This window comes from Rutidosis leptorrhynchoides, chromosome 4 (assembly GCF_046630445.1).
Source record: "Rutidosis leptorrhynchoides isolate AG116_Rl617_1_P2 chromosome 4, CSIRO_AGI_Rlap_v1, whole genome shotgun sequence".
In the NCBI taxonomy this organism is placed as follows: domain Eukaryota; kingdom Viridiplantae; phylum Streptophyta; class Magnoliopsida; order Asterales; family Asteraceae; genus Rutidosis; species Rutidosis leptorrhynchoides.
Genome location: NC_092336.1, coordinates 484,512,896 through 484,540,336, shown reverse-complemented (window position 1 = coordinate 484,540,336; position 27,441 = coordinate 484,512,896). Strand labels below are relative to the sequence as shown.

Sequence of the window (27,441 nt, the reverse complement as noted above, 5' to 3'; positions counted from 1 at the left end):
AACTAACAAATAAGGTATACCACAATCACCACAAATCAGCCCCAATTCTGTCCCAAATCAGCAAATACAAAATAATTGAGCACACACAATACACACGAGACTTTTTACGTGGAAAACCTCTCAAAATCGAGAGTAAAAACCACGGGACTCGTAAGCCACTTAAATTCCACTATCATCAACAAGGAGAGCAATACAATAATCCTTCTCTAGATCAACTAGAGGTATACAACATCATCATACTCTTGAACAAGAACAATCAACAAGTATATGAAATAAATAAAGACAAAAGAGGAATAAATCACCCAAAAACTGCTCTCTGCTCCAGCAGCAATAACTCGACCTACAAGCCTTTTTAGACGAATTCAACGGTTGAAAACCTTGGCACTGATGTCAGGAAGACACAGCCCAAAAATGGTAAAGATTCAACGGTCGGATCTCCGGGGATCGAAGGTTTTCTGGACTGCTGTAAGAAGTGACGGAAATTGGGATTTTTTCTCTCTTTTTCTTGAACTCTCTTCTCTCTTAATGAACAAAGTGGCTACAACTTGAGTATGTATATGCCCTAATATGCAAGACCAAGTCAAACTTGCATATGGGCCAAATTGTTGGGCTTTGGGCTTGGACTATAATATTCCTCATATTTGTAAAACTCATTAAAAACCCAACAAATCTCCCCCTTTTCAATTATGAGGAAGGATCGCCATCCCGGCGATCGAGCAACATATCTTGAGCTTCTCACTCGCCAAAGCCTTCGTGAGCATATCGGAACCATTATCATCAGTATGAACTTTATCAAGTTCAAACAACCCATCTTCAAGACATTCTCTAATCCAATGATACCGCACATCAATATGTTTTGTCCGCTTATGAAACATAGAGTTTCTAGCCAAGTGAATCGCACTCTCATTGTCACAAAGAACCGCATATCTTGATTGCTTAAACCCAAGGTCTTGTAAAAATCTTTTCATCCACAAAAGTTCTTTGCACGCTTCTGTTGCTGCCATATACTCAGCCTCGGTCGTAGATAAGGCAACACACTTTTGCAATCTTGATTGCCATGAAACTGCTCCCCCTGCGAAAGTCATCAAATATCCAGAAGTGGATTTCATGTTATCTTTGTTTCCTGCCATATCTGAGTCTGTATAACCAAAAAGCATCGGTTCTCCATTTCCAAATGTGATACCCAACTTTGAAGTACCTCGTAAGTATCTCATAATCCATTTAACCGCTTCCCAATGCTTCTTACCCGAATTTGACATAAACCGACTAACAACACTTACCGCATGAGCTATATCTGGCCTAGTACACACCATAGCATACATCAAGCTACCAACTGCTGACGCATATGGAACTATATCCATCTCCTCAACATCCTCCTTTGAAGTAGGACAATCTCTTTATGTTAGCTTAAAGTTGTTTGTAAGAGAGGAACTAACCACTTTAGCATTCTTCATGTTGAATCTACTTAGCACCTTTTCAATGTATTGCTCTTGTGATATATGTAACGTCTTAGCACCTCTATCTCTAGAAATCCGAATGCCAAGAATATGTTTTGCTGGTCCCAAGTCTTTCATAGCAAAAGACTTGCTCAATTCTCGCTTCAACTGCGCAATTCTTTTAATATTTTTACCAACAATCAACATATCATCAACGTATAACAACAATATGATGAAATCATCATCACCAAACCTCTGAAAGAAAACACAATGATCTGAAGTTGTCTTTCGGTAGCCTTGCTTTCCTATAACCGACTCAAACTTCTTATACCACTGAAAGGACCGGTTATAGCCCAACAAGCACCAAACATATAAGCCATGAGCTCTCAAATTACTCTAAAACCAATTGGTAGTAGAGAGAGACACTCATGAGCTTATATGTTGATCTTGACATTTATCCCCAACCAATGTAGGATTGGGTTTGCACCCAACAATCCTCCCCTCAAACCGAAGACCACATCACCAGGCCTCCCCTTCAACGATATTCCTCACAGGATCCATTCATCTTATATCGCCGGCCATTACCCGCAACTCTCAACCTGACCAAGTCCAAATCAGGGAGATATTTTGATATAAGGCACACACAATGATCCATTATCGTTGGCGAACTAGGGCGATTAATCCACATCATAATTTTGGGCTAACCCGCTCTGATACCACTGACTCGGTGCTTGCTTCAACCCATATAAACTTTTCTGAAGTCTACAAACATAATTTTCTTTACCCTTAACCCGAAAACCTTCAGGTTGCATCATGTAGATTTCCTTATCCAAATCACCGTGAAGAAAAGCAGTCTTGACATCCATCTGTTCAACCTCAAGATCAAGACTAACAGCTAACCCAAGAACCACTCGAATAGATCCCATCTTCACGACCGGAGAGAAAATCTCATCAAAATCAATACCCTTTTTCTGGCTGAATCCTTTAACGACTAACCTAGCTTTGTACCTTGGTTGTGAAGTAAGCTCATCTGTCTTCACTTTGAATACCCATTTGTTTCTCAAAGCTCTTTTGCCTTTAGGTAACTTCACCAGGTCATAAGTATTGTTCTCATACAAAGAATTCATCTCATCTTGCATAGCTTCACCCCACTCTTTCTTATGATCATCTTTCATTGCTTCTGAATAACATTCTGGCTCTCCCCCATCAGTAACTAATACATACTCATCAGCAGAATATCTAACAGAAGGATGACGGTCTCGAGTAGACCGCCTAAGTGGGACAAATGGGGGCACATCTGGTACTGGAATCTCTACCTGCTCCGGAGCATCACCAACATCAGTACCATGTTCATCATTCTGAACATCATCTCCAACATGTTGTGGAGTAACTGGATCCAAATCAACAAGATCAGTACTAGGCTGAGGAACTGAATCTGTCTTCTCAACATCTTTTAACATCTGATCTTCTGTAAAAACAACATCTCGGCTTCGTATAAGTTTCTTTTGAACTGGATCATATAACCTGTACCCAAAATCATCTTCACCATAGCCGAGGAATACACATGGCTTAGTCTTCATATCAAGCTTTGATCTCTCATCTTTGGGAACATGAACAAAAGCTTTACATCCAAAAACTCGTAAATGATGGTAAGAAACATCTTTACCGCTCCAAACCCTGTTAGGAACATCAAAACGCAAAGGAACACAAGGGGTTAGATTAATAATATGAACTGCCGTATTTAAAGCCTCACCCCAAAAGGAATCGGACAACCCTGCATGTGAAAGCAAACATCTAACTCTCTCAACCAAAGTTCTGTTCATCCTCTCTGCTAAGCCATTCAACTGAGGTGTCTTTGGTGGAGTCTTTTGATGCCGAATACCATTCTCCTTACAATAAGCATCAAATCTGCCAATGTATTCACCGCCATTATCAGTCCGAATACACTTGAGTTTCTTCCCCGTTTGCCTTTCAACTAGTGTATGAAATTCTTTAAACTTCTCATATACTTGATCCTTTGACTTTAAGGTATAAACCCACACCTTCCTGGAATGATCATCGATGAATGTAACAAAGTAGGAACATCCACCAAGTGTCCTAGTCTTCATAGGCCCACAAACATCCGAATGAACTAGATCAAGTATGTTCTCCATTCGAAAAGGAGAATGACTCTTAAACGCAACTCTGGTTTGTTTTCCTGCCAAACAGTGAGAACACTTACTCAAATCAATACCACTAACACCCGACAACACATTCTTCTTAAACAAGATAGACATCCCCTTTTCACTCATGTGGCCAAGTCTTTTATGCCACAACTCGGTAGAATCAACATTTTCCACTGCGTTAACAATGTTCTGAATGATCTTTGGACGCGTGATGTATAATCTTGAGTCTTTCTTGCCTCTTCCCACTATCATAGAACCAAGAGTTAGTTTCCAAATACCATTACCAAAACTGTTATAATAACCATCATCATCAAGAATGCCTGTTGAAATAACATTAAGTCTCATATCCGGAACATGTTTTACATTATGCAAAACTAACTCCATTCCCGTGTCAAATTTCAAACAAACATCTCCAATACCAACAATCTTTGATAACCCGGCATTACCCATCCTAGCAAATCCATAGTCACCTGGAGTGTAAGATGAGAAGTGATTTCTACAAATTGCAACATGACATGTAGCACCACTATCAACAATCCAACTCGTGTCATCATGAGTAAGATTAATCATATCATAATCAATACAAACAAAGAATTCATCCGTAATAGTGTTAACTTCAACCTTATCATCATCACCACCATCACTTTTCTTTTGTTTATTCTTGTCATATGCCTTTTTCTTCTCATTCTTCAACTTTGGACAATACCACTTTGTGTGCCCCTTTTCATGACAATTATAACACTCAACATTAGCAAATTTACCTTTGCGTGAGCTGCTACGATGATTGCCTCTTTTACCCTGACCTCTACTATGACTTCTCCCCCGCGTTTCTGTGACCAAGATATCTGACTGTGAAGAGGAACCTTGTGACTTTCTTCTCATCTCTTCATTCAAAATACTACCCTTAGCCAATTCCATGGTGATAGTACCATTCGGTGCAGAGTTGGACAAAGGTGTCCTAAAAGTCTCCCAAGAGTCCGGTAATGTACCAAGTAACCAGAGACCCTGAATCTCATCCTCAAACTTGATACCCATACCTGCAAGCTGATTTATAATACCCTGATATGCATTTAGGTGATCTGTAATAGGAGTCCCATCATGATACTTCAAAGCCATCATCTGCTTAATTAAAAACAACTTGTTATTCCCAGTCTTTCGTTCATATAACTGCTCAAGCTTTTTCCATAAGGCTTTAGCATCAGTCTCCCCAGTAATATGATTCACAACATTATCATCAACCCACTGCCGAATATACTCACATACTTGTCTATGCAAAATTTTCCATTGAGCATCAGATTTTTCCTCAGGTTTATCCTCAGTAAAAACAGGCAAATAATAATCTTTCACATAAAGAAGATCCCCCATTTTACCTTTCCAAACATGATAATTTGAACCATTTAAACTAATAATTTTACTTGTATTAGCTTCCATCTTTCACACAAGTCAAATCAAATAACCTAGCTCTGATACCAATTTGATGGGAAAATGGTCACAACGGGCAATCTACAAAACGGAAACAAACATCCGTTTGACAAGCATTTCCCGACCCATATGAACCTGTGAGAAAACTAACAAATAAGGTATACCACAATCACCACAAATCAGCCCCAATTCTGTCCCAAATCAGCAAATACAAAATAATTGAGCACACACAATACACACGAGACTTTTTACGTGGAAAACCTCTCAAAATCGAGAGTAAAAACCACGGGACTCGTAAGCCACTTAAATTCCACTATCATCAACAAGGAGAGCAATACAATAATCCTTCTCTAGATCAACTAGAGGTATACAACATCATCATACTCTTGAACAAGAATAATCAACAAGTATATGAAATAAATAAAGACAAAAGAGGAATAAATCACCCAAAAACTGCTCTCTGCTCCAGCAGCAATAACTCGACCTACAAGCCTTTTTAGACGAATTCAACGGTTGAAAACCTTGGCACTGATGTCAGGAAGACACAGCCCAAAAATGGTAAAGATTCAACGGTCGGATCTCCGGGGATCGAAGGTTTTCTGGACTGCTGTAAGAAGTGACGGAAATTGGGATTTTTTCTCTCTTTTTCTTGAACTCTCTTCTCTCTTAATGAACAAAGTGGCTGCAACTTGAGTATGTATATGCCCTAATATGCAAGACCAAGTCAAACTTGCATATGGGCCAAATTGTTGGGCTTTGGGCTTGGACTATAATATTCCTCATATTTGTAAAACTCATTAAAACCCAACAAATATATTCCTAGGCATTCCTTTGTTACTTGGGTTGGTTTACATTCTAAACACAAGATAAGTACATGTCAGTGGAGAGCTTTGATAAGCTTAAGTGTCCTTTATGCCATAATCAAAAAGATAGTCATAATCACTTGTTTTTTGAGTGTGAATTTCCTTTGGAGGTGTGGGATTATTTTAAGAGTTAATCTAAAATTGATTATGCACCTAATCGCTAATCTGATATTATTGTGTTCATGCAAAGTAGGACCATCAATAAATCTATCTAAAGTGTTTATTTAAAGACTTGTTGTTGGTGCTTGTGTGTACTATGTTTGGCAAAGTTAGGGAATCTTAGATTGTTTCAGGGCAAATCTAGGTCTGCTGCTGTTGTTGTGGATCTAATTAAGAACACTATTCATCTTAAGTTGCTTGGGTTGAAAATTAGATTGAATAGGCAGATTGTTATTGCCGCTGACTTATGGAATTTGAATATTGGAACACCCAGGACTCTATTTTTAATGATGATTAATGTGCTTTTGGGCTGGGTGTTTCTTTGGCATCATATAGGCCTTTGTTCCATTTTAAGTCATGATGTTATGGCAAGGGGTATGTATTATGTTTTGCTGAAATGCCCCTCTGACTATGGTTGGTCAAACTGGCAATGTTGTTTCTTTATCATTTTAGTGGGTATTTGATCGGTCTATGGTCTATAATTCATGCTCATATTTGTGTTCTATTGATAAGGTTTACATGACTTTGATGGTGAAAATGAGGTACTTTCAAGAGTTTTCTTGTATTTCAGCAATTGGAAGTGGTATGTGCAAAAAAGTATGAAAACGGATGAAATTGTAGTAAAACAGCACTTGGCGTAAAATTACTACAGAAGTGGCGTAAAATTACTCCAAGACCAATTCTAGCGTAAAAATATGCTCATATGGCGTAAACTAATGTCATGAAAAAATCAGGAAGAGAAGAAGTCCAGACATTTGCAGCGTAAAATTACTCTGAAAAATTACTTCACAAAATGTGTTTGGCGTAAAATTACTCTACCTTGGCGTAATTTTACTCCGCGTCCAGTTCTAGATTTCAACTTATTACGAATTTTAGGGGTTTTCGACTTGGGGAACAAGTTTGCTAATAACTATAAATAGGGTACCCTAGACCCACGAATTTGATTCATTCCCTATTCAATTTTAGCACCCAAAACACAACCCTAACACAAAGTTCATCATTCTTTCAAAAATTCAAGTCAAGATCAAAGGAGTGTTCTTCAATATTCATCACATGATCATCATCACCAACATGAGTGGCTAGTAATCTTTACTTTATTCCTTTCATGAACGATTAGTATATGTTGTATTTATTCAAGTTTTGCGTGATTTACAATATTGTAATGCTTATGCCTTTTGTATTATGAGAATTGTGAATTGATCAATTTTTTATTTAATGCAAGTTGATTATTGCAAAACTATTATTGTTACTCAACATATTGTGCTTAATCCGTTTTATCGCTAAGCAAGTTAAGGATAAAGACAAGTGTTTAAGTGCCATAATCGTACCCAAGATAATTTCTCTAGCAAAACTTAAGGAATTCTTGTTTATGAGATTTAACTAGAACTTGATAGCACACAACTTGTCTGAATGCATGCATATCTAATCGGGATTGAAAAGGAATAAAGGCTTTTTAATCATTGTTTACAACTCATGTTCTTTTTTTATTTGCTTATGATCCTTGTTTTCATCACTAAAGTTTACATCTTGGTTAGTTTAATTGTTAAATTAGTTATTCATATAGTTAATCACTTAGTAATCACAAAACCAAATCTTGAAAATTGCTTGCTTTTAACCATAATTTCTAGAGGAACGAATCCTACTTGCCCTAGCTAAGTTAGAGTGTTCAGGTCATTTGATCGATGTCGAAGTGTCAATCAAAAATGACCTAAATACTTTAACTTAGCTAGGGCAAATAGGATTTGTTCCCCGGAAAATTATGGTTAAAAGCAAACAATTTTTAGGATTTGATTTTGTGATTACCAAGTGATTAACTAAATGAATAACTAATCTAATAATTATACTAAGCAAGATGTAACTTTAGTGATTTAAAGCAAGGATCATAAGCAAATAAAAAAACAAGAGCTGTAAATAATGATTTAGAAAGCCTTTACTCCTTTTCAATCCCGATTAGATATGCATGCATTCAAACAAGTTGTGTGCTATCAAGTTCTTGTTAAATCTCATAGACAAAAATTCTTAAGTTTTACTAGAGCAATTATCTTGGGTACAATTATGGCACTTAAACACTTGTCTTTATCCTTAACCTACTTAGCAATAAAATATATTAAGCACAATATGTTGAGTAACAATAATATTCTTGCAATAATCAACTTGCATTAAATAAAACTTGTTCAATTCACAATTCTCATAACACAAAAGGCATAAGCATTACATATTGCAAATCACACAAAACTTGAACGAATACAACATTTCTTAATCGTTCATGAAAAGAAAAAAGTAAAGATTACTAGCCGCCCATGTTGGTGATGATGAACATGATGATCTTGTGATGAATATTGAAGAACACTTCTTTGATCTCGACTTGAATCTTTGAAATAATGATGAACTTTTATGTTAGGGTTGTGTTTTGGGTGCTAAAATTGAATAGGGAATGAATCAAATTCGTGTGTATAGGGTCCCCTATTTATAGTTATTAGTAAACTTGTTCCCTAAGTCGAAAACCTCTAAAATTCGTGATAAGTTGAAATCTGGAACAAGACGCGGAGTAAATTTACGCCAGGGTTGAGTAATTTTACGCCAAGCACATATTGTGAAGTAATTTTACACTAAAATGTCTGGACTTCTTCTCTTCCTGATTTCTTCATGACATAATTTTACGTCATAGGAGCATATTTTTACCCTAGAATTGATCTTGGAGTAATTTTACGCTACTTCTAAAGTAATTTTACACCAAGTGCTATTTTGCTACGATTTCATCCGTTTTTCGCACTTTTTCGCAATAACCACTTGCAATTGCTGAAATACACGAAAACTTTTGAAAGTACCTCATTTTCGCCATCAAAGTCATGTAAACCTCATCAATAGAACACAAATATAAGCATGAATTATGGACCGATCAGTATTACTATTGGCGGATGTTATGTTATCAAATCTATTTGGTGAGCTTAAATGCCCAAGTGATTGGTGACTGGAAGGTCATCCATGGGTCTCTAGATCAGAATGTGGTTTTGCACTGGAGATGTAGGTTGCAATACCATATTTTTGATCCTGTTGACTTTTTTGGATTGGCCGCTTTTTTTACTTTGGCAGGAGGTAGTGTGATGATGGTTTTGATTTGCTCGAAGTCACTAGGTGTTAGTGTTATTTTGTTGGTGTCTTTGGTGGCCCTTCAAATGCCTAACATTGTATGTTGGTTGTTTTGGTGGTATTTAGTGATAATCGACAAATATGATAAAGTTATAGGAAATTTGAAAAGGAAAGATGAATATGCTTGTTTTTGTTGTTTGGAATGGTATGCTTTAAGTGACAGGTATGTTGATGAGTCTCAAGGATTTGAAGAATGCAAATATTGAGAAAGAGGAATGCAAGAACATGAAGAATAAAAGTTTTGAAGGTTTGAAGAAACAAAGTCAAACAAAGTCAAACATGAAGGCTAATTTAAAGAATTTGAAGTTCTGGAGTTGTTTGAAGTTATCAGGTATGTATTTCAATATGTTATGGATTGTGATATTCTTTTTGCAGGGTGGAAGACTTCATAATTTGATAGGTCTTAGAATATTTCTTTGGTATTGGTGGATGTATAGATTAAGGTGTCTTTTCTTTTTCTAGGCATTTTCTGTTATGTATGGTTTTTGATTTCATAGTATAGGCTTTGATTGTCAAAGTTTTTGGGGTGTCCACTTCGAAACACTCCCTCCATGTCATTTTTTATATTTGATGAAAAAAGTTTGTCAGGGTACCGTCCCCTTTTCCAAAAAAAAATATATATATATATATATATATATATATATATATATATATATATATATATATATATATATATATATATATAAAAGCACATGAAGAGATACACTAGTTTGAAGTACTTACCCTTTTATACGCATGTAGAAAGACTACTGAAAGGAGTTCGAGTTTTCAATTTGTGTTAGTAAATCAATTCAATTCATCTTAATCTCTAAATTTTGCTGATGAGATTCTTTACACAACAATTGCCTGATGTGAGCATGCCTAAAAAAATACAATGGATTTCACTGATTCATGTAAACAACAAATGATAGGCCGGATTATATTATGATATTAATGGTCTAATTCAATGTTTTATATATGTATTGATTAGGAATTAGGATTTAAAAAGGACTATATATATCTGATGCTGCTACTGTGCACTTACTTTGAAAAAATTACGTCGGTAGTACCTGTGGTTTGTTCTTTTAATCACCATAGCACCTAATGTTTATTTTTTTCTTCAATGGTACCTAGGGTTTCATTGTATTACGCTAGTGGTACCAGGCCTTAATGTCTGTCACTTGTATCCGTTTAACCCCTCACATGCGTGGCACATGTGAGGGTAATTTTGTCATATTGAATATTTGGTACAATATAAAACATATGGCTGATCTCATCTTCGTCGATTAATAATCCCCAATTATAAACCCTAATTTACAACGAGTTCAAATCGGTTCCCAATAACACATATCGTTTCTCTTTTTTTAAATTTCAAATCATCATGGGTGATCGAGTAGCTATTGTTATACGAGGTTTGTTGAAGTCGAAGAACAAGCTTGAAGCAGTGGTCAAAAGCCTTAAATGTCGAGATTTGATGATGAAGATTCTTTTGTTTATCATTTTGGTTCAATTTGTTATGATTGGATTTTTAGTTTTGTAGTTAGATGATTGCAATTTTTATGTAATGTACTTGGTATGCATTTGTTATCTGATTATGAAGTTGCATTTGTTATCTAATGTAATCTAACAAATGGTTATACTGAATTGTATTTTATTTCAATTCTATGATGTTTGTTCATTGTAAGAGCGCTCCCAACGGTTAGCCCAGGGCCACCGCCCAGGCTCGCCCACCCTGGGCGCCGTTGGCACCACTTCCGCCCACCTTCAGCCCAGGTCGCGTCCAGCCTATCTCGCCCTGCTTGTTTACTATGTTGAGCATTTTTGTGGACGGAATTGGGAGAGGAAAACAAAAAAAAAAAAAAAAAAAAAAAAAAAAAAAAAAATACACATAACGGCTAGTTGAACGGCTAGTTTTTTTTTTTCCCCCTTCTTTTTTACACTATATATACACACACACCAAACAACTCATTTTATATACACAAACATACACTATCATTTCATATTTTCTACCACATTCATCATTTTTATACTCAAAAATAAACAAAATGAGTTCCGACTCCGAGCCCGACGTAAATATGGTATTATCGATCAGAAATACGACTACGAATCGAGCACTCGAAGCCATTGACGCGCTAGATGAATTAAGTGATAACGAAGAAGTAGAACAAATACCACGGGCACCTAGAAGATATTTACATAGAGATCGTCAGGGTCGTGCATTGGCTTTATGGAATGATTATTTCTCCGACAATCCCACATTTCCGGACGATTATTTTCGTAATCGTTATCGAATGAGCAAACCTCTATTTCTTCGTATTTGTCAAGGTATATTGAACTTTTCTCAAACTCCGGTTCCTAAATATTTTAGTTATTTTATTCAAAAACGTGATGCTACCGGATTACTTGGTTTTAATATTGTTCAAAAACTAACATCCACCATACGTCAACTAGCTTTTGCCGCTTCGGCCGATGTTTTTGATGAGTATTTGCATATGGGTGAACAAACCTCATATGATTGTTTAAACAATTTTTGCAAATGTATTTTCCACTTGTACGGTCCCGAATATTTGAGACGACCAACTGCACAAGATGTGCAACGTTTGACCACTAAACATGCTCAAATACATGGTTTTCCGGGGATGTTAGGAAGTATTGATTGTATGCTTGAAGCGGTAGCATCGTACGATGGATGGTTTTGGCACGCGTTTTTTGGAACTGCCGGATCAAACAATGATATCAACGTGCTAAATCAATCCGACTTGTTTAGTGAGTTATTAGCCGGTGAAGCACCACCATGTACGTATACGGTTAACGGATGTACGTTTACTAAGGGTTATTATTTGGCGGATGGAATTTACCCGGAATGGTCTACAATAGTTAAGTCGTTCAAAAATCCGATAGACCCGAAACAAAAAAAAATTTAAAAGGTATCAAGAATCGGCAAGAAAAGATATTGAACGAGCATTTGGAATACTACAAGGTCGATGGCAAATTGTTCAACGTCCGGCACGACCTTATTATATCCGCAAAATTAGAAGGATTTTGTTGTCATGTGTGATATTAAATAATATGATAACCGAGGACAACGGCCGTGCATTTTGTGGACTCGAGGAGAATTATCGTCCGGTTCGATGACCTACGAGATCATTCCAAGAAAGGGTTGAAGCGCATATGCGAGTGGACGCGGAAATAAGATATGCGGGCATTCATCAACTACTAAAACATATGCTTGTAGAACACATACATAATCTTCCACCAAATTATCGCATACGACATGATCCAACAAGAAATCCAAACAACCAAGAAGACGTCGGACCTTCACACATTCCCGATGACGAGGATGAAGAAGATCACGAAGAAGATCAAGAAGACGACGATGAAGAATAGGAGTTTTAATTGATGTTTTAATGTAATTTTATTTTTAATTGTATTTTTATTTTAATTGTATTTCTTATTTTAATGTACTTTTTTATTTGAATTATTGTAATGTTTTTAAATTTTTAATAAAAGTTTAGTTTTATTTAAATAATTGTAATTTTTTGATAATATAAAATAATTCAAAAAGAAAATAAAAAAATGGAAGGAGGAGTGTCTTTGTTGGGAGTGTTTAGTCCTGGATTTAGTCCTGGGAAGGAAGTGAGATGGAGGTGCTGATGTGGCGCTGAATGGTTGGTTAGTCCTGGAAGACATTGTGTCATGGTTGGGAGCACTCTAAGAGGTAAAAATTTAAGTGACATTGTAACTCATTTGGTAAACTGTGATTGCGAATTGTTTAGTGCAGCTGTTTAGTGCAGCTTGCAAATTGCACTTGCAAATTGCAAATTGCATAATGCTAAAACAGTTTTTGTTAAAGTGTTAACCTGTTTAGTGCAGCTTGCAAAATAGTTACCTAGTAGGTCATTTAAACCCAAAGTCAAACTAAGTCAACTAGTGGTGTAATTTTTACCCAAAACTTAACTCTGCATTCTCGAGTTTTTTTTTTTTTTTTGGGTGGAGAAGAATGGAATGGAAAATAAAAGAGAATAAAAGGAAGGAAAAGAATGGAGTGTAAAATATTTTACACATATTCTCGAGTTAAAAGTGAAACGAAAGAGACGAAAAGGAAAAAATTAACGAACAAATAATTAATCTTTGCTGTATATTAACAAGTGCTACTTTATTGAGTCATCTGCTCCTTACAGCAAGTTAACAACATTGTAATTTCGATAACTAATACTACATATAAATTTCATTAGTAATACATTTTATTTATTTTCATTTTAATCAACTGATATACGGAGTATGTGTTTATATATATAACATATATAAAATAATAGGGAGTAAACAGAGAACTTGTTTGTACAAAGAGGCTGTACCGTGAACAAAGAGGTTGTATGGTGACTTGGAAATTTTGAAGAGTAATACTGAGTAAATAGTAAATATAAAATTATAAACGTTTACTTTTTTATTATATTGATACAACAACATTCCTTTTCCTTCACAATCACCCCAAAAATGGGCTGATTGTAGTCACAGCAAAAATCATATATGCTATCATCTCTAACCCTTTCATGAAAAAATCTCGAGAATGCAGCCTAAAACATTTTAAAATGAGTCTTAACATGTTTAGGTCCAACATGTTTTAGTACCTTTGTGTTTAAAAATACCTAGTAGGTCATTTAAACCCAAAGTCAAAGTCGGTCAACTTATGGTGTAATTTTTACCCAAAACCCTAAAACACTATAAAATGAGTCTTAACATGTTTAGGTCCAACATGTTTTAGTACCTTTGTGTTTAAAAATACCTAGTAGGTCATTTAAACCCAAAGTCAAAGTCAGTCAACTTATGGTGTAATTTATACCCAAAACCCTAAAACACTATAAAATGAGTCTTAACATGTTTAGGTCCAAACTGTTTTAGTACCTTTGTGTTTAAAAATACATAGTAGGTCATTTTAACCCAAAGTCATAGTCAGTCAACAAATGGTGTTATTTTTACCCAAAAACCTAAAACACTATTTTAACCCAATTTCAATAACTTCCAAACTGTTTTAGTAGTATACTGTGTAAATGGTCAAACTTTTTTTTTTTTTTTATAAACTGTTATAACCAGTGGTAATTTAGACCCAACACTTTTTTATAAACTGCCTAGTATACTGTGTAAATGGTCAAACATTTTTTTTTATATAAACTGTTTTAACAAGTGGTAATTTAGACCCAACAATTTTTTATAAACTGTTTTAGTAGTATACTGTGTGAATGGTCAAACTTTTTTTTTTCTTTTTTCTTTTTTTTTATAAACTGTTTTAACAAGTGGTAATTTAGACCAAACAATTTTTTATAAACTGTTTTAGTACTAAACTGTGTAAATGACCATTTTTTATAAACTGTTTTAAACTGTTTTAACTAATTTAACAACATCAGTCAAGGTTCAATTACAAAACTGCATAAAATTCAAAGGACTATAAATTCAAGGTTCAATTCCACAACAGCAATGTAACAGAAAAAAAAAAAAAAAAAAAGAGTCGTACCATAAATGAGTTTAATTCGTTTCGCATCTGGTATAATCTTGTATCCATTGTTAACACTTCACAATAATTCTAGGGTTTGGTGTTTCAAGTTGTTGAAGAAGAAAAACAACGTAGGTTGGTTACAATGCCAATGATGCACGTCTCCTTTGTATAATACGGCTGTATAATGTATAAGGAGTTAATTAATTTACATGGACGAAATTACCGTCACATGTGCCACGCATGTGAGGGGTTAAACGGATACAAGTGACAGACGTCAAGGCCTGGTACCACTAGCGTAATACAATGAAACCCTAGGTACCATTGAAGAAAAAAATATACATTAGGTGCCATGGTGATAAAATGAACAAACCACGGCTACTACTGACGTAATTTTTTCACTTACTTTTTAAACATACATCACATACATCACATGAGGGGCAGGTTCAAACGAGAACCACAAAAAAGGTGAGAACCGAGAAAACTATTTAATTCCATAGTTTTTATGCATTTGAATGCAATAAATTACGTGCAAATGTTAATTAATGTTCATATCAACAATAAACATATGTTCATTAACACAAATTACATGTTAATCTGTTAATTATAGGAAGTGTTCACATGTTACGCAAACAAATATGCACATGTGAACGAGAAACTATATATATTTGATTATATAGGTAAAATATAAGTTTTTTCAAACTATTTTATGTTCATTCTTATTTTTCATCAATATTTATGGGTGATTCAATATACTCACATGTGAAAATGTTCGTAAATTAAAAGTTCTCGCAGTTCTCGCCATTTTTGTGGTTCTCGTTTGAACTTTTGACCATCACATGAATCGGTATGACTTGAAGAGGAGGCACCATCGAGCGAGAGAACGTCATCCATACCGGTGGTAGGAGAGACTCTGTTAAGGCATTACAAAAACGAGTCGGAGAGGAAACAAGAAGATCTATGACCAGAGAAAACAATATTGGCGAACCTTGAGGATCCCGGTCAACCTCCTAAGACCGCCACGAGAACGACGGCCAGAAAAAGTAAAACAACTGGAGAACCACTTAGTTGCCGGAAAAAGAAAATGGAAGATGAGAGGTCAAGTCACCGGCGAAATGCCAGTAGAAGAGGAAGAAATGGATGAAGGTTACAAACTAGATCTCAGGCGAATGGCGAAGAAGGAGGAGAATTAAGGTTGGAAACAAATGGTGACGACTGAGTAAAAGGGAGGAGTTAAGGATTATTATGGTTTTCTTTGGGAGAGTTAACACACTAAACAGTTCAGGCCCTAGTTTCGTATTTGTGCAATGTATTCGATTTTTGGTGATTAACTTTGACAAATAAACCTTAGTCTTGTCAATCAGATTTCAGATCTGTATCAGTTGTTACATTTTAAATCTTTTTATCTATTTTAATTTAATGAATGTTTGACACAAAAATAGTCTAACTCTTGTTCATCGAATTTTATATGTACTTGCAATTGATAGTGAATGTATTTGATCATATGAAGGAACTATAATATAGATAAAATTGTTATATGTTTGTACAATAATTATCCTTTGATAGTGAATGAATTGCAGAACATACACAATTTTTTAACGACGGTTAAGAGTCACTGATGGAAGCTCGAACGCGATATCGGAACCCACTCAACCTTGGTCGAACTATTACAGTCCTATTGCCCATCATGAGGAAACCTCCGCGATGAATCTATACGAACATCGCCTGTGTTAAATACCCATCTGTTGAGGTTCAAACGCAAGGCGTCCACAACCTCCGAGACTCATAGAATGACCGGGTACATCAAGGGAAACATATTAGTTAAATAATTACTCTTATATTAGTAGATTTTAAGTAATTAGATATGAATAGCTAAGATTTGCAATGGTGAAAGTTAGTGATTGTGGGCCTATTTATTGCAATACTTCATGTTATCATTTGCCCTCTCAAAAAACTTAAGTTTAGCTACTAAAGTTTTGATCATAAAGAAAAAATAAATGTGCATGTCGAAAGTGTAAGTTGTGGTTGGAAAATATGAAGATCTTTTCAAGTTAATTAATTTTTATTTGAACGACAAATTTTTAACATCAGGTATCACACACGTTCATGGGCAGAGATAAATGAACGAATCCGGTAAAACCTCCCTATAGGGTCAATATATACCACCATTATTAGTGTTCAATTGTTTTAAAGAAAATCATGGCATCCCTAAGGATCGAACTCATGACCTCTCCCTATCCCATGACACAAAGTACATGGGGGGAACAGTTGGGCTATGCCCGCAAGTTCTTCAAGTTAATTATTTATTAATTAACTCTATTATATTTGGTATTTCACTTTCATTCGAATATTCCGATTTTGATATCTTGTTTTCGTGTTAAGATTGTTCATTATATTTTTGAAAAATCAAAGTTGTAAAGTAATTCTGATGTATATTCGGTTAGTATTGGGCCAGACTCAAAAACAGATGCTAGTATTGGGTCAGGCTCAACAACACAAGGTGGCCTAATAATAGATGATGCATATTTGTATGTTGGGATAAGTGGGCTGGTAGTACTTTGGGATGAGCATAGGAAAGGAGTCAGATTACTTAGCTGGAGCCAAGCACGTGTGATTGAAGAGGAAGTCAAAGGAGTTGGATAATATTCAAACTCTATTTGTTCTTATCTTTAATATTTGAACTTATCTTTATATTCCCAGTGTATTTATTTTGGTGCAGACTTAGTTTTAAGCTGAGTTTTTTTTTTGTTTTGATTATTAAATCGTTGAATAAAGAATAAACCGTTTAGGGTTTAAGTGCATATTTATGTTCAATTGTTCTTGCATATTCCTATTTTGTAGTTTGTCACGATTAAAGTTGCACTATTTTGGTATCAGAGCTTCAGGTTATGGGTGCAAAAAAAAAAAAAAAACTCAGCTTAAAACTAAGTTTGCACCAAAATAAATACATTGGGAATATAAAGATAAGTTCAAATATTAAAGATAAGAACAAATAGAGTTTGAATATTATCCAACTCCTTTGACTTCCTCTTCAATCACACGTGCTTGGCTCCAGCTAAGTAATCTGACTCCTTTCCTATGCTCATCCCAAAGTACTACCAGCCCACTTATCCCAACATACAAATATGCATCATCTGTTATTAGGCCACATTGTGTGGTTGAGCCTGACCCAATACTAGCATCTGTTTTTGAGTCTGGCCCAATACTAACCGAATATACATCAAATTCACTTTCATTCGAATGCCACGTAGGCAAACCGGCATTTGAAATGCCGATTTGGGGTGACAAGTTGCAAACCGGCATTTGAAATGCCGGTTTCCCTATTTTTGTAATTTTTGACTTTGAAAAACCATTTTTATAAATACTCCATAAATATTATATATAAAAAAAATCCTCTATATGCATCAGAGTACTACTTAACAAACAACCCATAACTAACATTCAAACCCAACCCATTTTTAGCAAAAGAAATGGAGGATTATACCCTTACAGTTTTTTTCATGACCCTTGTATCCTTAACCACCATTGCCTACTGGTTCCACCATTATAAACCAACTCCTCCAGCCACCAATCTGCCACCATCACCACCCAAACTCCCCATCATCGGCCACCTCCACCTCATCTCAAATGTACCCCACAAATCTCTCACCCGTTTAGCCGACCAATACGGGCCAATTATGTACCTTAAACTTGGGCATGTCCCAACAATTGTCGTATTCTCAGCTCGAATAACTGAACTCATCCTCAAAAAACATGATCACATTTTTTGTAACCGACCCCAACTTGTTTCAGCAGGGTACTTATCATTCAATTTCACTGACGTCACCTTTTCCCCATACGGTCCGTACTGGCGCCAAGCCCGAAAAATATGTGTCACCGAGTTACTTAGCCCAAAACGGGTCAAATCATTCCAAAGCATTAGAAGTGAGGAAGTGAATCGGTTGATACAAACTGTTTCAGCTCGGTGTGGACTCGAGGTTGATGTTAGTAACATGTTTTTTCGTTTAGCGAATGATGTGTTGTGTAGAGTGGCGTTTGGCAAGACGGTTTATAGAGATGAATCAGGGAGTGAATTGGTAAGGATTCTAAATGAAACACTAGCGTTGTTGGCCGGGTTTTCTTTAGGGGATTTTTATCCTGCCTGGGAATGGGTTAATTCGGTCACTGGTTCGAAAAGAAGAATGATGAAGATCCTAAAAGAGTTTGAGAGAAGTTTGTGATATATCATTAATGATCATATTATGAAGAAAGGAGAATTAAGGGAGAACTCGTGTGATGATTTTGTTGATGCTTTGCTTGATGTTCAACGACAAGATGATCTTGAAGTTCCGATCACTGATGATAATATTAAAGCTATTGTTCTGGTAATATATGTCTAAGCCCAGTCTAATATATAGTAATACATAATCATGTTTGATCTTATATATAGTAAAACAGCCTGCTTCAACCGAAATTGCCTAACGCTTTTGACTTGTTCCCTGTCTCGCCCATATTGCCACTTCTAGTTTTTGGTTTGTAACAATGTTTTGCAGAGGCGAATATAGGAATGGTAGTCACTTGTGTCACTGATTAAATACCTAAAAAGTTTCTTACTAGATGGCTTATTTCAATGGTGTCACTTAAAAAAATTTACACTATCCATTGATAACACTAGTTAAAAACCCAAAAAAAAATCCAATTGCATCGCGTATTCCACTGGTGTCCCGTTCTACCACTCAAGCTATATTAGATCCGCCCCTCATGTTTTGTCGTTCAGGGACGGAACTTGAACCTGACTGGCTGACTGACTATAAATGGGGAGGTTGCCTAAATCTAATAAATATTTATTAACGGGGGTAAACACTAATAAAAACCTTATTTTATAGTAATTATTTTGTTTAGTGTAACATTTTTTTTTTTTTTTTTTTGAAATCAAGATGGGGCAGGTGCCCCTACCTGTTTCTACTACACTGCCATTGTTGTCGTTACTACCTGACACAACATAATCTGTACAGGACATGTTCTTAGCAGGGACTGACACAACATGTGCGACTATGGAATGGGCCATGACCGAGCTAGCAAGACACCCAAAAGTACTAGAGAAAGCACAAACCGAAATCAGGAGCGTATCAAAAAGCAAAGGAGAAGTTGAAGAAAGCGACCTTCACCATTTTAATTACCTAAGAGCAGTAATAAAAGAAGCCATGCGGTTTCATAATAGTGTCCCACTATCCGTACCACGCGAATCAATGCAGAAATGTACGATAGAAGGGTACGATATACCCGCAAAAACCAGAGTCCTAATCAATATGTACGCCATAGGACTCGACCAAAACACGTGGGAGAATCCTTTGGTTTTTGATCCCGAAAGGTTTGTGGAAAATGAGGTTGACTTTCATGGTCAAGATTTTCGGTTTTTACCGTTTGGCGGTGGAAGACGTGGTTGTCCTGGTAATCCATTCGGATTGGCTACAGTTGAATTGTGTTTGGCTAGACTTTTGTACCACTTTGATTGGAAACTACCGAACGGGGTGGGGCCCGATGATGTTGACTTGGAAGAGACTTTCGGGCTGGCTACTAGGAAAAAAATCCCATTAATACTTGTGCCAACTAAATACAACAACAATGGGCTTCAGAAAGATATATAATGCTCTGATTTCGCCTATATAAACACAACCAGCTGTTTACTCTGTGTATGTACATAAGTACTTTTCAATAATAATGTCATAATAGTTACTAGTCCTGTATGAAACACATACAAGGGCAACAAAGACTATGTACTGTGACAATAAAATGCAAATATCTGTTTATTGAACACATATTTGAAATAAAATGTGCATTAAAATTTCGTGTACAAAACCTCATTTTCAATATTTTTGCTTGTAAGAGGGTATGGGATGAATCTGCATATCACTCTTTTGTCTTCACACTCAGCTTTTAATCCTGTTAATAATTAATAATAAGTTGACCGGTGGTGGTTAGTGGTGGAAACTCAGACCTATTTGGATGTTATGAATATGAAACGGTCAATTCAGGTAATTTGATCATATATACTACTCCCTCCGTCTCATAACGAGTGTTGTGTAACAATTTTTATTTGATCCGATACATATGATATATGTATGATAAATGTTAGTTTTGTCATATTTAAAGCAAGTTTGACTGAATTTTATTAAAATATATAAGTGAATGACGGCAAATTGGAGAACTTAGTGATATTCAATAGTTATTTTTTGCAACTGGAATGAGATATTAATAGTAAGGTGAATACTTATTATCAAAACAGAGTGAGTATGTATTGATAAAAAAAGGAAACTGTTACCATCCTAAGATAGCCTAGTTAAGGTAAAATAATTCAACAAGTTACATGTAAAGTTGGTCAAAGTATATTGAAGTGCATACAACCATTTAAATCACTTTACTAATACAGGAATTTTTTTTTTTATGGTTTTCCATTTTGACCGGTTACCAATCTGCCTGACCCGCCCATCTTGCCACCACTAGCGGTGGTAAGCATATTATTACCTAATATTGAAAATGATAAACTTTTTTCCGTAAATACAATACTCACTTAGATTTTTCGTCACTTGTGGTTTCCTCGGACTCGTCAGATGATGACGTCAGATCAGTCAGTTTCCCGAATGACTCTTTGGCATCTCCAAAGAAATCCAAAACCTTATCGAGCACTGTTTTCAGCTCGGCTTTTGTTGGGAGCTAAAAAAAAAAAAAAAAAAAAATATTCATATTTTGAACTCTTAGATCAATTACCTGATATAATCTTACATCATAATTTTAGTTGTGGACATACAAGCATGGATTAATACCTCGATTACATCATTGCTTGCTAGTGCCGCTCTTATGTTGGTACCTTCCTGCATAATCACATGAGTAATTAACGTAAATGACGTCAGTTATACATATAACGACGGAAACAATAACATACCACAATCTTGTAACCATATCTGAAATCTGTAGCTGCGCGCAACACACGATGCTGACGAACTGCTGTTTTTTGAACCTCCTTCTCGTCCTGTTTGAGTAACGAAACAAATAATAGATCCCATCATAAATGTATTGAACAAATTGACATAATTTAATGACTTAATTAATACTTTTCAAAAGAACTTACCTTATAAATGACTCCTGCAAGATTTTTCGATAAAGTGTCTTTGTAAATGTATTTCCCAACAAAGTTATCTTTGCCTGCAAGCAGGATCTTTGCTGTTGTGCCTCCTGCTACTATACTAACAGGATACCATAAATAAACCTGCAAAAGTGTTAAACAGCCTCACACCTTTTATTAAACTTACATAACAAATGTCATACAATTACGATCAGGGTCGTCTCAACAATTTAGTAGACACTGGGCGGGGGAAAAAATTGGCCCTTATACACGTTAAATTTTTTCATACAGCTAAAAAATAGTATACTAAAATCTATTAATACGAAAGAAGTTTTCAAGACAACCGTATCAAATTGTTTTATTATCAAATATTTATTCGACAATATTTTATTTAATTTACTTAACTATTAAACAACTGTTTTACCAACGAAGCATTGCTTCAACGGTACCCGGCCCTTGTGATCCCTTTGGTCCCACATATGTAAGTGTTGGAAGAATGACGACTACGCAGGCTCGAATCTGGGTGCTGGCATATTGTGGTGATTTATGGGTGAAGGTGTTTCGCTAGGCTCCAGTGGCATACGGGGTGCGACTGGATGGGTTGACAAAGTCAACACAGGGCTTGCATATCCCTGCCGAAACATATGTTTTGGAAGAATTAAACAACTGTTTTATTATTAAATAAATATTCAAAATTTGGGCACTTCTAATTTTTTGGGCCCTGGGCAGTTGCCCATGCTCGAATACGCCTCTGATTACGATAAACGGATAAGGTTTTACCAATCCACTTTGCCATTTTGGTATCTACAAGTCTTAAACAATAAACGGATAAGGTTTTCCCTTTTCACGCTACACAAGGAAGGTGAATATTTTTTTTCTCACATGTACGGGGATTTACGGGGCTTAACGGGGTTATCACATGACCGTTTCCGACCATTTTCCCTAACCACCAAGATATGAGATATGCTGACAATGAGGTTTGAACCTGGGACGTCTTGTAAGGATATCAAGACCCCAAACACTAGGTAATATAATTATAATAATATATGAAATACTGTACTCAACAATTAGAATATTGAATGAGTGAATTGGAAATATAATAATATACTAACATTGGCCATACGGATGAAAATAACAAATCTTGGATTTCCATCATCTTCAATTTTAGGCATAGCTGGCATTTGACGTTGAAACTGTCTTGCTTGCATTCCCTTTTTTCCTTTAGCTTCAATCACCATTAATCTACAACTCTTTCCATGTTGTTTTTTCTGAATTTGTGATGATGAAAATGAGTGTCTGATGATTAACTGTGAATCATCAATTGTTGTTGTTGTTGTTCTGGGAAGTGAATAGTGTGGTTTTAGAGACATACAAACTTCCATTGTTGTTGTTGTTGTATGTTATGTTCTTCAGTTAATATGATGAATGAAGGAATCTTATCCAGGGAATTTTGATGAAGTATAATACTACTCCTATATGTTACGTGTGACATAATATATAAGTGGTTTGTATACCATACACGTGGAAGGATAAAACACTAAAGTGCATTTTCTTTTAACAAGATTATGAGCCATAGGGTGCTAAGTTGTAAAGTACACCTAGTTTACTCCTATCATTTTATAGGGAGATAAAAAAAAAGTTATCGACAACGGGTTGTCACTAATGTACTTAAAGTTACATAGCGATTACATTTGACTTTTAAATAACAATTATTTAATTGTACAATGATCTTTTAAATGACGATTATTGAATTGTACAATGATTTTAAACATACTGACTAGTACAATGAATTTAAGCATAGTGATTTGTACAATGAATTTAAGCCTATTTGATGACGGCCCTTGGCCTAATAGTTGTCGTTTGAAAAATCCCATAAAAATACACTTTCTGAAATGGTAAAAAAAATTTAAACTTAATCCAATGCTTTTACTTCATACAGATTTTAAAAAAATTAAGAGAAGCAATTTACACAAAACAACAACAAAAAAGAATGGAAGATATAAGACCTCCAAATGCATTGCTTAGGCTAGTTTATAATACAAAATGTAACCCACTGTCATCCTACAACATCAAAAACAGCCCAAAATTTACAATAAACTTGTACGGTTCCCAAATGGGAATACAAAGCTGGAATTTTTAACCATTTTAAGGGACTTTTAATTCACAAGAACAGCTTCATTACTCGAAGCTTTATTCGAAGCGATTTCTTCTAACCGTTTCCATGTGGATTCACGTCTACTTTTCATCTTTTCTTCCTTCTCCTCTTCTTCTTGAAAGTTGAGTAAACACTCGTTGAACAATTCAGGGTCAAGGTCAAAGAAGATTTTACGAACATTTAAAGTCAAACTATGCACAGCTTGATTCCAATGATAACGTCCGTTTCTTTCAAGTGCAGGAAAGATTATGGGTAATATTACCTTGCGGTTTTGTCTGATCAAACTCTCAATGTGATCGTTGTTCCAAAAGAAAAGAACTCTTTCTGCCACCTGAAATACACGTAAAAAAAGTGATGTAATCATTAATTTACAATCAAATATATCATGACCATTAAAATTGGGATATGATCGTACACCACCATTTTTAGCCATACGCCACCAAATGTGATTGAAAGTATTGTACTGTATAACACTTTAATGCACATTTATTGGAGTATAGCTAAAAAAGGTGGTGTACGACAGTGCGGATCACCTCCCTTATAAATCTATAATATTTGACAATAGGATCATCGAAATCTACATCTTATTATGATCTTTAACAGTAAGTCAGTAACAGAGCCTCTATTTATTAAAATTTTGATGATGTTCTATCTTACTCTTTACACCAATAATGGTGCGAGTTTATTAACAAATTTTTATCTTTTAGGTCCTGTTTTACAGTGAAAAAAAGAAGATGAGACCCACAAAATAAAGATCAGGGATATTACAAACAAAAATTTACACTAACTTCTTTTGTGGATCCCACTACCAAGACTAAACTCAATATATAAAAGGAAAGTCATAATTATGTCATCTTTTGTCAAAAAATTGAATACTGACCTTTAGATGAGTTTATAACTATGAGTTTCAATCACTGATTTCGATTAAAGGATCATGACGACCATCTTTATCCTATAACTAAAAGCATTGATATTTATCTTTATCCTAAAGAGAAGCTAAAATGATTAGATTAAAGAAGCATGACAACCATCTTTAACTGTTCATTTAAACCCCCCTAATTTGTTTAATCGCATCTAGTTTTTGCTATGTAGTTGAAACAAAACAAAACAAGACTCTGGAGACTTAAACTATACTGCTTAACACTTGTTTGGAAAAATTAACATTTCCATTTCGTAAGCATTTCATTTACGGGACCCAATTACTTCGTGTAAGAAACAAACAATGATGGTCCCACGGAATGGAGTAATGAAAATCGAAAACAGTGATTGCGGACCCACTTTCATCTTAAATAATGTTAGTTATCCATTGGGCTGAATATGAGGTGTAACCTAAGATTTCTAAATCATGATACTTCGTTTTCAACTGTCACAACTTGCAACAATCATAATATAACTACGTAATCAAACCACAAGATCAAATGCTTAGTGTTTATAAAGAGACAACAAAAGAAAAACTAATACTAATAAAATAAATAATTAAAACCATTTAGTTAGAGTGTGATGCCATATTGCAGAAAGGCTAACGACCAAACAATTAATCAATAAGTGCATATTTGATTATAGTAAACTTACAAGTCAAGGAAAAAATAAGTTACCTGAAAATGCAAACTGTTTAAGCAACGAGCAATTTGCTTAAATAATGGCACCATACACCGATGAAATTCTGGTTGCTGCGTTGCTTCAAGAACCTCCTCCAGCTCACCTAAAAACATGATTTCTTTCGAGCTATTTGTAACCGGCCAATATTTCAACAAACCCCTAATCACCATATCAGCCAATTTGCAATCTTTTTCAACAAACTGAGTAATACAATACGACAATTGCTGATGATACATTGCTAAACATTTCGGTTTATGTAACGGAATTAAAGACCTAGAAAGAAACAATTTATGTTCTTCCTTCAAAGGCAACGCAAACCCATTCACAATACTTCCTAAAATTTCCAAAAGTTCAGCAATCCCATTATGCTTTTCAGTCTCTAAAACAAATCTGTAAAAGATATTGTTAATAGATTTCCTAATAAACGGTCGATGAACCATAAATTTTCCATAAACTCTATGAAGAATCGTCTTTAAATATTCGCGTTCTCTTGGATCTTCAGAATCAAACATATCTAATAACTTGAGAACAAAATAATGATCAATGAACTTTTTTGCTATTTTTGCATCTGCTTCGGGTGCTGCAATAAACCTAAGTAAAAGCTCGTAAACGATTTGCAAATGAGGCCATGATGGATCCATTGATGGTTCTTCTTCTTCTAAATCATAAGATTCCAAGATTTTGGTATCGCGAGGTTGTGGAGTGAGTTCTTTAAACAAATTTACAGATACCATTTTCACAAATTCGTGCATAACTGGTTCTGTGAACTTAAGATTATTAGAAGCCACGAAATCGACTAATTCTAATAAAGTTTGTCGCTTTATCTCTTTTTCTTTGAGGTTTTTAGTTGGGTCAGTGAAATCAAACACTACAGAACACATAATTACTTTCTTTATGAACAAATTCTGTTTTTCACTACTTGAAACATCTCTAAAAGTTGGTAAAGATTCATAAGAAACACTTACAGGCCCTCCATTTCGATAATTCTTTTCATTCGGATTGAATCGAGTATTCAATGGGGCTGATATATCAGAATTCACAAGCTTTCTTGAATTCCCACTTGCAAAATTACTTCCTTTTGAACTGGAAGAGGTTAAATTAGGGTTTTGGGTACCTGAAGAATCTTGATTTTTTGATGATTTTGATTGTTTCCTGGAAACCTTGCTGAGTATTTGCTTGATCATTTCTTGAATTTCAAGAATCCAATTGAAATTTTGGAAAAGCCCCTTATATTCCAATTCCAATTCTAATTCTAATCCAAATCACAAGAATCTAAAAACCCATCATTGATAAAAAGAAAAACTGTTTCATAAAAAGACATAAATCAAAAACTTTTACAAATTTATAATGAAACACACCAAAAAGAGATCTGAACTATACGTCAGAAACCCACTAATCTGAATCAAACTCAAAGAAACAATACCAAACACCATCAATGCCCCTTTTTTCAGAATTTGCCACATAAGTAAGTTTTTACAGTTTTGGGTATGGATCAAGAACCTAAAGTGGGAAAGATTGTTGCTTTTGAAATCAAACACACACAAAAAACCCCACTTGGAAATTAACTATCTTGGGACTTGAAGGTAAAGATAATGGACAAATCTTTAAAATAAAAACCTAGTTTTTGTTATAATTCAGTAGGCTTATAACTACCTTTAGTGGTTTGATTCTTGATGTTATAATTCAGTAGGCTTATAACTACCTTTAGTGGTTTGATTCTTGATGTTATAATTCAGTAGGCTTATAACTACCTTTAGTGATTTGATTCTTGATTTAGAATACTAATAATGAATTGTAAGAACAAAGATGATAATGGAGAGAAAGAAAGAAACACTTTGTAAGTGTGAGAAATGGTGCAAGTTTAATGCTTGCATTCATGAGTATTTATAGCCTAAAATCTCAATATAAAAATACATACTTTGT

General features: G+C 35.1%; 2 protein-coding genes and 1 pseudogene across 2 annotated transcripts; 1 reads left to right on the top strand and 2 right to left on the bottom strand.

The window, feature by feature from the left end:
- Positions 1 to 18,132: 18,132 nt before the first annotated feature.
- Positions 18,133 to 20,289, top strand: LOC139842354 (cytochrome P450 71AP13-like; annotated as a pseudogene).
- A 114-nt stretch (positions 20,290 to 20,403) lies between these two features.
- On the bottom strand, positions 20,404 to 23,153 carry LOC139844602 (protein HHL1, chloroplastic-like). The gene is made up of 6 exons (XM_071834835.1): positions 22,877 to 23,153; positions 21,771 to 21,908; positions 21,585 to 21,671; positions 21,466 to 21,513; positions 21,213 to 21,355; positions 20,404 to 20,584 (listed from the first exon to the last, which is right to left on the bottom strand). Exons 1-6 carry the CDS (start codon positions 23,144 to 23,146, stop codon positions 20,572 to 20,574), a joined length of 699 nt encoding a protein of 232 aa, XP_071690936.1. The 5' UTR covers positions 23,147 to 23,153; the 3' UTR covers positions 20,404 to 20,571.
- A 609-nt stretch (positions 23,154 to 23,762) lies between these two features.
- LOC139844601 (serine/threonine protein phosphatase 2A 57 kDa regulatory subunit B' theta isoform-like) lies at positions 23,763 to 27,126 on the bottom strand. Its single transcript, XM_071834834.1, has 2 exons — positions 25,515 to 27,126; positions 23,763 to 24,250 (listed from the first exon to the last, which is right to left on the bottom strand). The coding sequence occupies exons 1-2, from the start codon at positions 26,700 to 26,702 to the stop codon at positions 23,921 to 23,923; spliced, it is 1,518 nt and encodes a 505-aa protein (XP_071690935.1). The 5' UTR covers positions 26,703 to 27,126; the 3' UTR covers positions 23,763 to 23,920.
- Between the last annotated feature and the right edge of the window lie 315 nt (positions 27,127 to 27,441).

What these genes read in the sequence shown, in the direction of transcription:
- LOC139844602 (XM_071834835.1), bottom strand. Translation starts at nt 23,146, where the DNA reads ATGGAAGTTTGTATGTCTCTAAAACCACACTATTCACTTCCCAGAACA. An exon ending in TTTTCATCCGTATGGCCAAT is followed by an intron (nt 21,909 to 22,876) that starts GTTAGTATATTA and finishes ACACTTTTGCAG; the next exon opens with GTTTATTTATGGTATCCTGT. An exon ending in CAAGCAATGATGTAATCGAG is followed by an intron (nt 21,356 to 21,465) that starts GTATTAATCCAT and finishes TTTTTTTTTTAG; the next exon opens with CTCCCAACAAAAGCCGAGCT.
- LOC139844601 (XM_071834834.1), bottom strand. Translation starts at nt 26,702, where the DNA reads ATGATCAAGCAAATACTCAGCAAGGTTTCCAGGAAACAATCAAAATCA. An exon ending in TAAACAGTTTGCATTTTCAG is followed by an intron (nt 24,251 to 25,514) that starts GTAACTTATTTT and finishes CGTGTATTTCAG; the next exon opens with GTGGCAGAAAGAGTTCTTTT.